At 36.7% G+C, this 13,233-nt stretch overlaps 1 protein-coding gene across 1 annotated transcript in view; it reads right to left on the bottom strand.

Moving 5' to 3' along the window:
- LOC134205388 (homeobox protein Hmx) overlaps nucleotides 1-12,576 on the bottom strand; it is a 102,338-nt gene extending 89,762 nt beyond the window's left edge. Inside the window, exon 1 of the mRNA XM_062680615.1 lies at nucleotides 11,462-12,576. Within this exon, the coding sequence (XP_062536599.1) occupies nucleotides 11,462-12,015 (554 nt within the window). The 5' untranslated portion in view covers nucleotides 12,016-12,576. The remainder of the gene's footprint in view (nucleotides 1-11,461) is intronic.
- Nucleotides 12,577-13,233: the final 657 nt, after the last annotated feature.

The following is a 13,233-nucleotide window of genomic DNA, read 5'->3' as shown; positions in this document are numbered from 1 at the left end:
ACAACTTGGACCCCCTGCCGAGCCAGAACCAGAGCCAGGGTGAGGGCAGCGCAACGGTGTGCAGACCAGAAAAGCTTACTCCTAAGTGCGCCTGATGTAACGGATAGTATTACCACTCATGCTATTAACTCACTTTGCATTTAGAATTCATGGCGAACCGTTTCAGATTTACCCCCTTTCCAGGATCGTTCCGCTCCTCGGTGTGCAACTCCATTTGTGTAGATATGTACGCACACACTGCACAATCCGAGTAGCTATAAGGGAAGCATTTAATTTTGCAATTTTTCCTGGTCTGACCGTACAGATAGAACGGAGGTCACACATAGGGATACCGTTTGGATTTTGTGAGCATAAATTGTTCAATAGGGTTACGACACCGTCAAGCGGGGCGTCTTTTGGGAAATCCGGAGTATTTGAGCATTTAAAACCGAAATTATGTCGTATATTACTGTCATATTTCTATTATCATCATTTAGATGTTTAGTAGATACCTATAATTGGATGACAACTTCTTGCTTCAAATTTGGTATTTTTTCGTTGAATTAAAAGAAACATCGAAAAAATTTCGCTCTACAATTTCAACATTTAAGGTCGCAGAACTGTATATCTGGGAAACGGATAAAATTAAAAATCGATGCAACTCGTAGCTAAAAATTGGTTTACCACGATTATACAAAAATACATTGGATCTAGCCGCCAATACACACGGTCAAGCATGTTCGTCAAACATTTACTTCGTTCCTATAAAAATAGACTGGTACTGCAACTTCATGAATAATTTCCGTATTATTAGCGAAGGAATCAAATTACTAACGGCTTGTTTGTGCTGAACAATCATTTTTTTGCACATTTTCACTGAAAACTTAATATTTCTGGAACAAATGCGTTCTGCTTTTTGTTTAATGTAACTTCTTTGAAGGATATAAAAAATAATCAATATTTTAAGAAATTAGGTATCAAATATTGAAAAAACATACAAACGCTGCAGTCGGATTGGTTTAAAACATCGTACCAGGCCGGTGTTCATTTTTATGATACCCTTTTTTAACATCTTATTGAATGGAATATTTTCAGAAAACTATCCAACTGTCTTGCTGAATATATTTTCATTACCGAATTCATCCCTGGTCGAAAATACAATAATGACTACAGTGCTACTACTGCTGGGTCGACCCTATTTATGTACTGCTTCACTTTCCACTGTGGAAGCAACATGAAAGGAGGAAAAGTTAAGCAAACATGTATACATATTTTGCGGAAGCAATCGGCCGGTCGGTCGGTAGCTGCCGAGGGAGAGGGTAATTGCTACTGGGTGTATAATTTTCCTCCGTTGTGCAGTATAAGCTTATGGGGGACCCGGCGGAGAATTTGTCGGAACCACACAGAGCGCGCGCTATTCAGATGTCAAAGTAGATCTCCTTTCCGGCTACGGCGAAGTGCGGAGCAGCAGCGCAGGGAGCCGTGGACAACGGCACACACAAAAATATAAAAGTTCGTAGCACATAAATGCGGGGAAGCCATTTTGTCTCGATTGGGGTGCTTTGTCGTAATTTTAGGGGTCGTGTGAGAGACGAAATCAAAACTTCCCGGACCGACAGCGTGGCACGGAATACGGGGTGCGGTGGTGCAGTGCATCACAACACACATAACAATTTGATAGTTCCGGCGAGAGCCGAAAAACGGAAACGAGTTAAGGCGATTAAGCGCCCGGTCCGGATGTTTTGCAACCGAAATATGGTGCAGTGTGGTGACACCCCGAATTAACATTTGCAGTTGACGTGTCAAATTGAAACCGACTGCCATCTGATTCCAGGAGCGAAAGAGTAAGCGAAGGAGTAAACGTTGAGTGGAGATGCAATCAGTTCGGAACGGAACTTTAATTGCCGAGTAAGAGCTGGAAAACAAGCAGATATTAGCAGAGTATGAGTTTCATTGGTTAACTTTTTTTTTGTTAACAAGAATGTTTGTTGGTTAAGTAAAAAGAGCTGATGCAGCTATTCCAAATCATTAAATGTATTATTTGCACAAATGGTGGCTGATTTTTAGACGCGGATTTCGTATTAATGTTCCTGAGTTTTATCAAAACCTCAACTCAGATGCAGTAAGGAAGCCGACACTACATCACGAGACTGTTTGTGTTGACTGTACTGGTTAAATTAGTTTATAACAATACGTATTTATTTCAAAACAAAACAGTCTTGTTTGAGAATCAACATCATTGTTTCCAGCGATTAGATTTAGCAAAATTTCTTGCCTATGTGCAAAGGCAGATGGAAGTTATTGTAACGTCAATTAGACAGAACACTAATGGAGATTCTCAAAAATCGTAAGTGTGCAAAACGTCGGAGCTATTGCCTGATTTTATATCCAAAAGCAGTTCGGTGAAATTGAGATTTAGAAAACATAAAATTATGTTTTTCTGTGTTGTGTAGAAGAAATTGTGGAACGTTTTTCATCTTTTTAAACTTGTATCTGGTCTGTACCTGGTCAAAATCAAAGTGGTGCAATCAAAGCGCCAAATTTAATAATGGACCTATTTTTTTTTAAATAAAAAAAATCAATTTTATAAAACTAAATAAAATAAAAATTCAAACAAATAATTGGAGGTCCTACTGCACAAGAAATGCAGTTCACTTAAGTTTACCTCGGATTAGTAGCTGATGAGCATATTATCAGAAGATGGCAATTTGAGAAAATACAGTTTTGGCCAGATTCACACATTTATATTTCGTACAGATAAAGTAGGCGTAAGAGTGTTTAGGCTCATTTAGCCGAATGCCGTTTGGCGGAATAGCTGACATATGATTGTGAATGTGTGAGGTGAGAAATGTGATGTTCGAAGTAAATAGTGAGTAGTGAGAAGTAAGTGAGAAGTGATAAATGCTAGAAGAAATGAGTAGTGTGAAGTTCTTGCTGAGAAGTGAGATTTGACAGGTGAGAAGTGATAAGTGAGATAGCAAGTAGTAAGGCATACAAAGCAAGAGATAAGTATAAAGAACAAACATAGACGTAGGAAAAAGGACGAAGGAAGAAGAAAGAAGAAAGAAAGAAGAATTAAGAAAAGGCAAGAAAGAAGAAGAAAATAGGCAGAAACAAGAAGGAAGCAGAAAGATGGAAAAAGGAAAAAGGATGAACGATGTGGAAGAAGAAAAAAGGAAAAAGTAAAAAGCAAAAAATAAGGAGGAAGAAGGAAAAAGCAATATAAAAAATGATGAAGGAAGAAGGCAGTTGGAAGAAGCAAGAAGGAAGAACAAAGAAGATAGAAGGAAGAAGCATTAGGGAAGAAGTAAGAAGGAAAAATAAAGAAGGAAGAATCAATAAGGAAAAAGGATGAAAGAAGAAGGAAGAAGCAATAAAGAAGAAGGATGAAAGAAGAAGCAATAAGGAAGAATGAAGAAGAAATAAGAAAAAAGCAAGAAGGAAGCAAAAAGAAGCAAGAAGGAAAAAGAAGAAATAAAGAAGACGAAAGGAGAAGAAGGAAGCAATAAGAAAGAAGGAAGAAACAACAAGGAACAAATAATAAAAAAAAGAAGGAAAAAAGAAGAAGTGAGAAGGAAGATGAGAGATGGAAGTCGAGAGATGGAAGAAATAAGAAGGAAGATGGAAGAAGAAGAAGATAGGAGGAAGAGGTATGAAGGAAGAAGAAAAAAGCAAAAAGCAAGAAGGAAGTAGTAAGAAGGAAGAAGGTAAAAGGTAGAAGGCAGAAGGAAGAAAGTAGAAATAAGATGGATGAAGGATGGAGGAAGAAAGAAGAAGGAAGAAGAATGTAGGAAGGAAGAAGAAAGAAGGAAGAAGGAATAAAGAAAAAGGAAGAAGGATGGGAAACGAAGATGAAAGCAGGAGGCAAAAGAAAGAAAAACAAAAGAATAATAAAGAATGATAATGAAGATGGAGAGAATAAGGATTATTTTCTAATTTTACAATAGAGTATCCAATCATGGTTTGAACCAAATTGCAGGTATCAGATTAGCCGTCAGAACCAAGATCATTTATTTCATTATAGAGCCATGTTACGATTGCGAACTCTAGTTTATATGGAAGCTTAGTTCATTATCTTTCTAAAGGCACCCCGAGTCCACATATTTATGCTTAGTTTCATTGAAAAAACTTAATAATTACATAACTTTGATTCGTACCATGGTTTGAACGACTGGCAGCAGCACCTAAATCTTAGACTAATGACATGCATGAAACGCTGGGGAAACCTATAGAAAAGCAAATTTGTTTTACTATTCATCTTCTCGCATCAGATTAGTATTTCGAAACGTGTGAAAATCGTCTACATTAACGTTATGAAAATTGCACTTTTTTCATAATGTAAATTTAAACAAAATGCTACAGCTAAGCGCATGTTAGCGCTTCTAGTAGAACATGACTGCATTTACAAGTTCAAACCACGATACATTTTAGTTCAAACCATGATTAATTTTTACCTTGTATAAATGTTGCTATTTTAACTATTTAAAACTGTTTCTCAATTTACGATGATGCTAATCGATTACAGCTAAAAATGGCTTTCTTTTGATACATTGATCTCACTCCTGTGTCATGAAATGCGTCCTCTACGAGCTTTTTGAAAAAAATGCCGTTCATACTGTTTTAGGTTCATTTCCTAGCAATGAGATGCCAATTTTGACTGATTTCAAAATGGTTCGAACCATGATACGCTTTTCACTGGTTCAAACCATTATTTGATACCCTACTCATTTCTCGCTTCCCTTATTTCACATCTCACATCTCACTACTTTGTTCTCAGTTATCAGTTCTTAGTTCTCAGTTCTCTGTTTTCAGTTCTTTGTTTCCTGTTTTCTGTCTTCAGTTCTCGGTTTCCAGTTCTCTATTCTTTGTTCTCAGTTCCCTTTTCACTTATAATTGTTCTCTTTTGACTTCTAATCAACTAATTTCTCACTTATCATTTGTCACTGCTTATCACTTCTCTCTTAGCACTTCTCACTTTTTACTGCTCACTTCCAACTTCCCACTTCTCACTTTTTTTTCTCACTTTTTTTCTCACTTTTTATTTTCTCACTTCTCATTTTTTACTACTTGTTTTTTACTTCTCGCTTCTCATTTCTCACTTTTCATTTCTCGCTTTTGACTTTTTTGCTTCTCACTTCGCGACTCTCACCACACACTACTCACTTCTTACTTCCTACTTCTCACTTTCCATTTTACATTTCTTACTCTTCGCTACTCATAATTTAAAGTATTTTTTTTACTATTCGGCCAAACGCCATTCGGTCAAACGGCCCGTTCGGCCAAATAGTGTTCGCTCAAACAGCATTTGGCGTAAGGGGAGGGCTGTGCAAGCAGTTGTAATACATCAAAAAAGTAAAGGAAGTATTGACGAATAAAAGTTGCATGAAGAAGAAGAAGTCAAAGGATAATATTTGAAAAATAAAATGCACTGGAAAATATACGGAAATTTTATAAGAAATAGTATATGCAAAGTGCCGTACTACTAACCGTTTTTAATTAAATTGCTTCTAGAATTTTTGAGAAGAGTTTTTTTAATTTACGTTTGCTTTCCCCCGATTTCATAGATCATCCTTCGACTTCTTCTTCTTCATGCAATCTTTATTCGCCAATGTATGGCGCGTTCTACATTTCTTCTATGTGAAAATTTATGTAAAATTATGTTAAATATTTGTAACGAGGTGAATGAAAGAAACATATAATCCAAATATACTTTAACATACCAAGAACATTTTTGTGTAACAGAAAAAAAACCGATTATCAACTGTTACAAAAAATGTTTTGTTTACGTTATAATCCAAATATTTTTCAAACACATTTTTCATCATTTAAACGGTGAAATTTGTCACCTGGATAAGTGCTCAAAATTTCAATGCATTATTTGAATAAAGAGAGTTTTCATTTAAATTGCTTCAGATGTAACCCAACAAACAACGACTAGCCACAAATAAGCATCTAAGATCAGTTATTGTTGTTGTCTTTCAAGCTGAATAAAATAGGGGAACAGACGGCTTTGGCAGGTTTTGTTCTATTATTGGCAGGGGGTTTTGTCGACCGAATTTTATGAAATTTGGCCACAATATTCTTTGATATGCAAAGAATGTTTAGGCCAAATTTGAGCAAAATCAGTCTTAACCTTCCTAGTGCATTGGGGTCCATTTCGACCCAAGCACACCCAAAACACCGCTGTAACTTTGTAACGCAGCAAGATAAAAATCTGAAAAACTCTGACTTTTCCTAACTGTCGGAAATAAGGATTCCCTGAGAAAATCAGCTTCCAGCGACATCTAGGAGGCGCCACAAAAAAGTAACACATTGTGCATTGGGGTCCATTTGGACCCAAGATTTAATCTCGATCACAAAACTCAAATTTCAACCGATTTTTGATCTTTAGGCACCAAACGAAAGCTGTAGGTTCCAATAACAAGCCCCGGGGTGATTCATCCAAATTGACCACTCTAGTCCCAGGGAACCTGTGTTAAAGAGGTACTGTTTGAGCTTCTCAATTTGGCACCAAATTATCGAGTTTCGTGTTATGAAACATAAAATTGCTTGAAAATATGTGCTCTGATGATCCCAACTGTATTTGCTATATTGTATATGCCATTTCTGGGCAAATTTATCCCTTGAGCGGTCATCGGAAAGCCCTCTGGAAGATCCGGAACTTCCGTAAAATTGGCCAATTCTAAAAGTTCATCCCAGAGCTTCGCGATTTTTTGATAACCATTCATTCTGACAAATTGTGGGGGCTATCAATAGTTAAAGCCTTCTGTGACTTACAAATGACCCGGAAACGGTCCTCCGAAAGATCCGGAACATCCGTAAAATGGCCAATTCCAAAAGTTCATGCCAGAGCTTCGCGTTTTTTTGAAAACCATTAATTCTGGCAAATTGTGGGTGCAATCAATAGTTAAAGCCCTCTGTGACCTACAAATGTCCTAGAAACGGTCCTACTGAAGATCCGGAACATCCGTAAAAGTGGCCAATTCCAAAAGTTCACCCTAGAGTTTCGCGATTTTTTTAAAACCATTCATTCTGGCAAATTGTGGGTGCAATCAATAGTTAAAGCTTTCTGTGACCCCCCTGACAATAATAGAACAAAACCTGCCAGAGCCGTCATTCCCCCTAAATGGTGAATAATTCAGCATTTGATTCAACCAATATTCGACTTGGCCTATTTTTTGTTTACTATCTCTTTTCAAAATCGAAATAACGTTTACGTTTTTTCCACAATTCAGCACATTGGAAGAGTTTGACAAAGTGCTAAGCTAATGATTTTTAATGTACTCTGTTTGGCTATGATACGATGCTTCAAAAGTCGAATTAAGTTTGAATAGTAGAATAAGCAAACATTGGACATTCTTCTCATCCTGTGCCCTTATATTGAATTCCACATTCTTCTTTCCACTGTACAATAGCAGTGGAAGAAAAAATAGTACTGGATATTTTTTCCCCGTTTTAGGTTTAAAAAAAATTGATAATATTTAATAATTTATTTAATTTATTATAAGAAAGTAATAACTTATTATAAAGACATTGATTGGATTCATTGTCAAGGAAACTCAGGCGCTCAATATTCGTTGGACAAATATATAACATATTGGAGACTTTGTGTATTCATGTTAATTATTCTTTGAACTAAATGTACGAAAAAATATTTTAAAACAACACCTTTTTTTGTCTTTATTTGAGAGGTTTTCAGCACTAGCCTGGTTCACCATTTTAAAAAAACAACACTAAAGAACAAAAAACAGAGAACAAAACATAGTTAAAATAGACCATATTGCATGTCTGTAAATAAATCTTGATAAAATAATTTTAAAATGATGAAAAATAATGACATTTATTTTTATATAATAGAGGTTGTTATAAAACATGTTCCATTAGTAGAAAAAACAAAAAAACAAATAATGACATTTATTTTTATATAATAGAGGTTGTTATAAAACAGATTCCATTAGTAGAAAAAACAAAATCAATACTTTTCTTCTAGTCTTAACAAAAGCGTTACTCAATTTGTTTTCAATTGAACAAAAATAAGTCTCGACAAATTATCATATCACATAGTGTTATAATCATGTTATGACGATCATCAAATCCTGGACAGAGAATTTATAACCAGATTCTTGCAGATATTGTTATCTGTAACACATATCGATATAATTGTGATATAATTAGGTTATGATTATGAATGATTGGTCTGGATGCTTCCAAATATGTAGGGTAACTCTACTTTTAGTGGAAATAGCACCAATAGTGGAGGTAGTGGGATTTAAATGAGATTTTTAATAATTAGCATTGGCATTGAACAATTCGCACAAATTCTTAGGTGGTACAAACATGGACTATTGAATGAGAGTAGCATCACTTTCATCCGTTACCACAGATATTGATTTGGGACTAATCACTATTTCTTAGATGAAAGCAATGCACTCCCTAATAGTCGAGATCTGTCCTGGCCACGTCCTTGTGAATGCCGAGGAAGGGGAAGGATGGTTAATTGGACACCTACTTAAGAAAGATGCAGAGAACTCTACGACCTTTCAGAGGTGCCACGGGAATTTTTTTGGAATTGTTACACACTTAAAATAAATCACCGAATTCGGTAAAATTTTACCGAAATCGCAACAGCAGAACTGTTCGGTAAATAATTTAACTGATTTTCGGTGATTTTGACAGTTGAACAATGAAAAAAATTACAAAAAATCGGTAAAATAATTACCGAACAGTTCTGCTGTTGAGATTTCGGTAAAATTTACCGAATACTGTGAAATGAGCTAAGTGGGTAGTAACCTTCCATTTATAACAGTAGTAATCGTTTTTTGGTAAAAGGTGAATCAGAGAAAGAACTAAGTAGGAAAGGAACGAGCCTAGAATTGAACCCACGACATCTTGCTTATAAGGCAGAAGCGGTAGCCACTATACCACCGAGCTCATCTTTTAATGAGATTTTTTATAATTGAACAATTTACGATGGTTTCAGTTTATGTGTCGTGCTATAAATATGCTGTTAAATCCTACTTATCCTAAGATTTCGATTGAAAACTTGCGCTTGAAAAAACGAAAATAAATCCCGAGCGAGGTCATACATTCGTTATAGATTTCTTCAAAAACTTTTTGCATTTTTGTGATTTTATAACTAAATTTATAATTCATGTATTTTCTATATACAGACAAAGTCCTTCCCAAAACAAATCAAACCGTACATAATTCATGCTAACTGGTCCATCGGTTCGTGAGTTATAATGCCTCAAAGAAAATGTAAACTCATTTTTATATATAAAAGACTAGTCGACCCGGCAGACGTTGTCCTGCATAGTAGGCGAAAATGCGCGTTGTGAACTGCCCATGTGAAGTTTTCATACGAACCTTCATTTTAGTTTCTCACGATTTACTCAACTTTACTTATGATTTTCACATGAGGAAATATCATATGAACCCGTCGGTAACTATAAAGAACGTAACTGCTGAAGGAATGAAGAAAATCCATCTGGCCGTTTTCGAGTTATGCGGATACGAACACAGACCATTTCATTTTTATTATATAGATAGAAGAAAGAAGAAGAAGATGTTGCCATTTTGGAAGTTTTGCCTAAAAAATGATGTATTGGTGAAATCGTTCCCGACAGTCAGAATTTAAAATTCGAGTTTTTGCAGATTTGCATGAAAATGAGCTACAAAACAGGTTTGTGACAAATATGGTGTGTAGACTTGGACATAATCGCGATTTTCTGCTAAATTCTGTGCAGCAGAAAAAAAATATAATAAATCATAGAGGGGGAAACCAAATTCCACCATGTCTAGAAATTGCGCTTTGTTAATTAAATGTGTAGAAAATTATCCTTACAAGGTATTTCTTTTGTAGAATACCGAAGGAATTTTAATTATTTGTTCTGCATTAAACGATTTGGAGGCGCGCTGTTGCAACAGTAGGGTTGTATTCCGGGGTCCAGTGAAGAAGCCTCTGAACTTAGAAGAATTTATTGGGGAAGTTCTACAGATTTTTCCGGATTAATTCAATATAGTTTCCAATAAGTGTCTTGAATATATTCCGGGAAAATATAAATAAAAATCTCAAAGAAATGGACGCAATAAACAAAACACCACGCCGATTCACGCCACCTTTGCCGCCGTCTAAAATGGCTACTTTCTATTTAACTAACCATCTCTTTTTTTATTGAAGTATAAAAATTGTTTTTTTCACTCTCGAATTTTCTTTAAAAACTACAATGTTTTTTGTAATCAAGCCTATTTTGTTTCCACATACATAATTCAGATTGCCAGAACGCTACTCTTCAGCTCCAATGTAGATCATACAGTTAGACCATATCTCTAAAAATTCAAAGATTATTTTCGGATACACAAGAATTGGTTCAAGAGACTTCAAGAATTTTTATTTTTTGAAAACAATTCGAACAATTCAGAATCCCACATGGATTTAATCAATTCTCACAAAATATTAAATTTATTATTTCGAATATTATTGTTTACAAAACTCCTGAAACTTTCGAGAAAATCGATTTAAAAAATTATCTTTGACACACCCGATTATACTTTTTAATGGTCTATGCAGTCAAAGATTTTTTTTTCAAAGTCAGAGACAAAAATTTAAACGCGTCAATAAAAATGGATATTCTGGTACCAAGACGGTATATCTCTCTATTAGATTGATCTATCTACGCCTATGAATCAAATGATTGACCTTGGCGTCAAAGTATTATTTGTTGAATTCCAGAAATTATAGTTTTCACTGCATATTTTTTGCTTTTTTCAGATCACTTCCAAACAAGAATCAGCTACATTCGGCATGTAAACATTTTTCAGTGTAATTTTTCACTGTGTATACTGCCGTCATACGCTTATTTGTCCCATGTTTGCTGGGATTTCCTATGTACATGGGACAATTATGCGTAGAACGGCAGTATATCAATGATGAAAAACTCAAAAAATATTCATAAAAATCTCTTTGGTTCGGCCACTCAAATCTTTCAAATTAAATCAGCAAGTGCTGAGTCCAATTGCGATTCGTTCAATGGAACAACACTTCACCATATAACTAGCTCAATTAGTTAATTACGAGCAACTGACAGCCATCTAAAAATTTCACGTTGACATCTGGTTAGTGATTTATTCCATGAAAGTGCTTTCTACGTGTGTTGTGGACCAACTTTCGACCACCAATCAACGAGCTACACAATTGATAAGCCTCTTATAACGCTATCGATTGTCAAACACAATCTGTGGTTATAATTTGAATGTTTGATCCCAGCTTTTTATAAAAACCTTTAAAAGGTCAACAGTCTTGAAACTCATAAGCTATATCCACAATTGAGAGATCAACAAAATATAAATAATATACTCGTTCATCTCATAATTTCAATTATTTCTGTGAAATACGATGGACAATTCGCCTACCTAAATTTTTATACTTATTCTAATTTTCGATTTTTTTTTTCAGTTATAAGCATAAAAATAATTCACATACCTCGATAGCATTGTGACATCCTGCGGGCTGGTGGCACCGTTGATACTTCCGTTCCCATTCGATGACGCAACCGCCGCCGCTGCTGCTGCCGCGGCGGACAACGGAAGCGACGCAATAGGTGCTATCACTCCTTTCTTCGAACTTGGCTCATTCCGACTGAGGATGCTCGAAATTGAAAAACTAGTATATCCAGGCGTAGCTCCGGTTTTCCCAAGAGTGACCTGCCCACCACCACCCGGCTGCGAGTGTCCATCCGTCGACGGTGGCGTTTTCGGTGGACTCAGCCGAGATTCGGGACTATGCGAGAAACTATTGTTGTTATTACTTAAGCCACTGGCTATGCTATGATAGTTGTGTTGACTAGTTGCACTGTGCTGCAGGTGACTAGATAGGGCCGGGTGGTGCAGGTGGCTAAGGTGCGGATGAGAGCTGTCCGGCGAGGATATTTGCTCATCATCGCTGTGCAAACCACGAGGGCTGTCTACGGCTCCACGTGGGCTCGGCTCCGGGCTGGACACCACATTAACATCGATATCCAAATCGGGGGAAGACATTATTGTAACCGCAATCAATACGAAACCTCAACACAATACAATTCAACTTTTGTGTCAATCAATCTCAATTAAAATAGATTTTTAAATATCACTTGAAACTAATCACTCATAACTTCATTGATGTACTCTTGCACTCGACTATCTTCGACCGCATCGAGCCACTTCAGATAATTGCAATCACTACCACTGCACAATCTCTCGTAATCGCCATCCTTTTGTGTCTCGACACTTGTGTTCAAACGCTTCTGCTAAACTAAATCCCAGTCAGCTTGCTTCTCAGCGCTGTGCGATACGTCCGTTCGATAACACCGTTTCACACTACCGTCCGGTCACCTTGCAGTGCCGTCATCGTCCACGTTCAGGATATCCACCACTGGTATAACACATCCGAGCGACAGAACACACGTTGTTTACTCGTCGGCAGCGTTCAAATTACAAAATGAGTTTAACATACAACAAAATTATTAGACCCCATTTAACAAACAACTTGTGAATCGCTTGTTTGTTTTGTTATGGATTTTATTGCCGCTGTGCTTCGGTTCTACACCCTTCGCTCACGCGCACACCCATAGGCACATGGCAAGGCAGCACTATGATGGTGCTGTGCATCCTGGCCTACTGCAAGGATAGTTAGCGCACGCCAGAACGGAAAGGACGACGCCGAAGCGAACGAAACAGCAAACTTCGAAAAGTGCGTCGATGTTCGAAAAGGGGTGGAGCCTATGCTTTCACCCCCTTCCTGGGAACCAATCGCAGCACCAGCAGAGCATGCTTCCGCTCAGTGGTGTGCGAATCGTTTGAAAATCGCATCCACCTCTGCGATGGTGGTTGTTGTTTGCACAGTGAGGGGAGACGGCGTTTAAATTTCATTCAAATTTCGGAGGGGATTTGGCAATTTGGCTTCACTTATGATGGCACTGGTTGACGAAGGCTTGCATGTGTGGTTGGGAATGAAATTGGCTACCGTTTTTTTGTCATCACCTTTCAAGATTACAACACTTTACTTTTCTGTTGTCTGTTATGAAGTGAATCATAATAATGCTTTCAAAGAACATATTTATTTTGAAAGTATAGATTTCTAGATAGAGATATAGAAAGTATAGATAGTATAGTAGACAAAAGGCCGTTCGTCTCATATAAGTAATTTTTATTTATGCAACAAGTAACAAAAAGCGAAGTTTTTTTGACACGAGTTGCATGTTTATCTCATCTGAACTA

Source organism: Armigeres subalbatus, chromosome 1 (genome assembly GCF_024139115.2).
Source record: "Armigeres subalbatus isolate Guangzhou_Male chromosome 1, GZ_Asu_2, whole genome shotgun sequence".
NCBI classification, from domain to species: Eukaryota; Metazoa; Arthropoda; class Insecta; order Diptera; family Culicidae; genus Armigeres; species Armigeres subalbatus.
The sequence above is the reverse complement of the archived record's forward strand: the minus strand, read 5'-3'. Positions and strand labels throughout refer to the sequence as shown.